Source organism: Mesitornis unicolor, unplaced genomic scaffold (genome assembly GCF_000695765.1).
Source record: "Mesitornis unicolor isolate BGI_N332 unplaced genomic scaffold, ASM69576v1 scaffold8375, whole genome shotgun sequence".
Taxonomy (NCBI): domain Eukaryota; kingdom Metazoa; phylum Chordata; class Aves; order Mesitornithiformes; family Mesitornithidae; genus Mesitornis; species Mesitornis unicolor.
Window position 1 is genome coordinate 1 of NW_010186127.1, and position 1651 is coordinate 1651.

The 1651-nt window shown below is 48.2% G+C and overlaps 1 protein-coding gene across 1 annotated transcript; it reads right to left on the minus strand.

Moving 5' to 3' along the window:
- Positions 1 to 210: 210 nt before the first annotated feature.
- On the minus strand, positions 211 to 1550 carry SURF6 (surfeit 6; the record flags this gene model as incomplete). The annotated part of the gene is made up of 3 exons (XM_010185045.1): positions 1457 to 1550; positions 924 to 1139; positions 211 to 302 (listed from the first exon to the last, which is right to left on the minus strand). Coding segments are annotated over exons 1-3 (402 nt in total), but the record flags the coding sequence as incomplete, so codon positions are not given.
- Between the last annotated feature and the right edge of the window lie 101 nt (positions 1551 to 1651).

The following is a 1651-nucleotide window of genomic DNA, read 5'->3' on the forward strand; positions in this document are numbered from 1 at the left end:
CAATCCCTAACGTTCTGTGATTCTGTGTTTTCCATATCACAGAATACACCCAGGTCTCCCAGCAACACCTACAGGCACTTCCCTAGGGATGAAATTAGCTCAAACCTTGAGCCTTGTAAGACTGCAGTCTTGGCCCCATATCCCTGGAAGGCTAGGGAGAATTTATATTGCATAAAAACACATATGGATACACATTAAGAGTTCTCATACTTGTCCAGAAGCTTTTTTAATCTTCTCATGTAGTCTCTGACGCAAGAGATTCATTGCGAAAAAAGAAGGGGATCCCACTTCACTTTTGTTTCCTGAAAATGTGAGGAAGAAAATAAAAATACGTAGAAGACAGCATTGGCTAAACAGAAAAACTTGCTGTCACTACAGGAAAAGCTCTGAGAGCTCTTTATATGCTCTGAATAGAACACAAAATCTAAAGAAACCAAGAGTTTTGATTTCATTGGTTTCTGCAGAATCCCTCCTTTTCTATCCATATTATCATTCAGCACTCCCAGCCAGAAGGGCCCTGGCTCACCCTGTGGCTGCCTGACAAGCCAGAGCACCAGTACCAAGTCAGTGGAAACAAAGCCACCAAGGACATCTTTTCTTCCTCATCAGGCTTTTCAGATTCATCACCGAAAGCCGGCCTGGCACAACAGAGATTGCATCCATGCAGTAATCCCCAGATGTTACTCAAATACATAAAAAGACTGCAGTTCAGACTAAAAGCTATTTCCAGAAAGCCACCCAGTGGTGATGTTACAAATGCATGTATGCATGCAAAAGCTTTTAGGGCACATGGAATAAAGATGTTTCCAATTCAGCTGAACTTCTTAAAGGCTTTTTAAACTATAAACACGCAAAGGAACCGAAAAGCAGCCACCTCAGCTCAGGTAACTTCAACCAGATCATGGCAATGCTGGTGTTCTTACCTGCACCCAAACTCTCATTGCTGCTCTGTGTAACACCCTGTGGAGATGATTTGCTGGCCTGTGGGGCTGCTTTCTGTCCTGGAGTGGGTTTATTAGTGTTAGACGTCACTTGTTTGCCTGAAGGAGCATTTGTCTTCTCAACTGTCTTCCCGGGTTTCCTTTTCTTCTTTTTCTTGAGCTGTCTGTCAGCATCACCATGCTGGCCTGGCTTAGACTCTAGAAGGTAAAAATACATTATACAAAACAGGACAACACTGTGTTCCCACTTCATAACATTCAGTTATTACTTATGTTATTAAGACTAAAGTGCCAGCATCGAAATAGCATATCTCAATCTTTAAAAATGATCTTTTTAAATAGCACCAAACACGCTTGGACCCTTCATCAAAATCCCACCCTCCCACGCCCAGCCACCACACGTATGCGAGTGTCTTGCCCCGGGCCGAGCCCCCCGTGGAAGCAAGCGTGCCACTGGCCCAGGCTCCCACCCCCGGCCGAGAGGGGCAGACGCCGAAGCGCTGCAGCTCCGTTACCATATTTCCTCTTCCGCGGCTCCGGGGGGCGCTGCCCACAGACCTTCTTCGCCAAGCCCTGTAGGTAGGCATCCTTGGCGGCCAGGCTGGCCATCGCTGCCCTGGGGTGGATGGCCCCACCCCCGCACCCTTAGCGCAGGGAGGCCGCAGAGCCCCGGCCAGGTCCGGGCCGCGCTGTCCCCGCCTCACGCCACC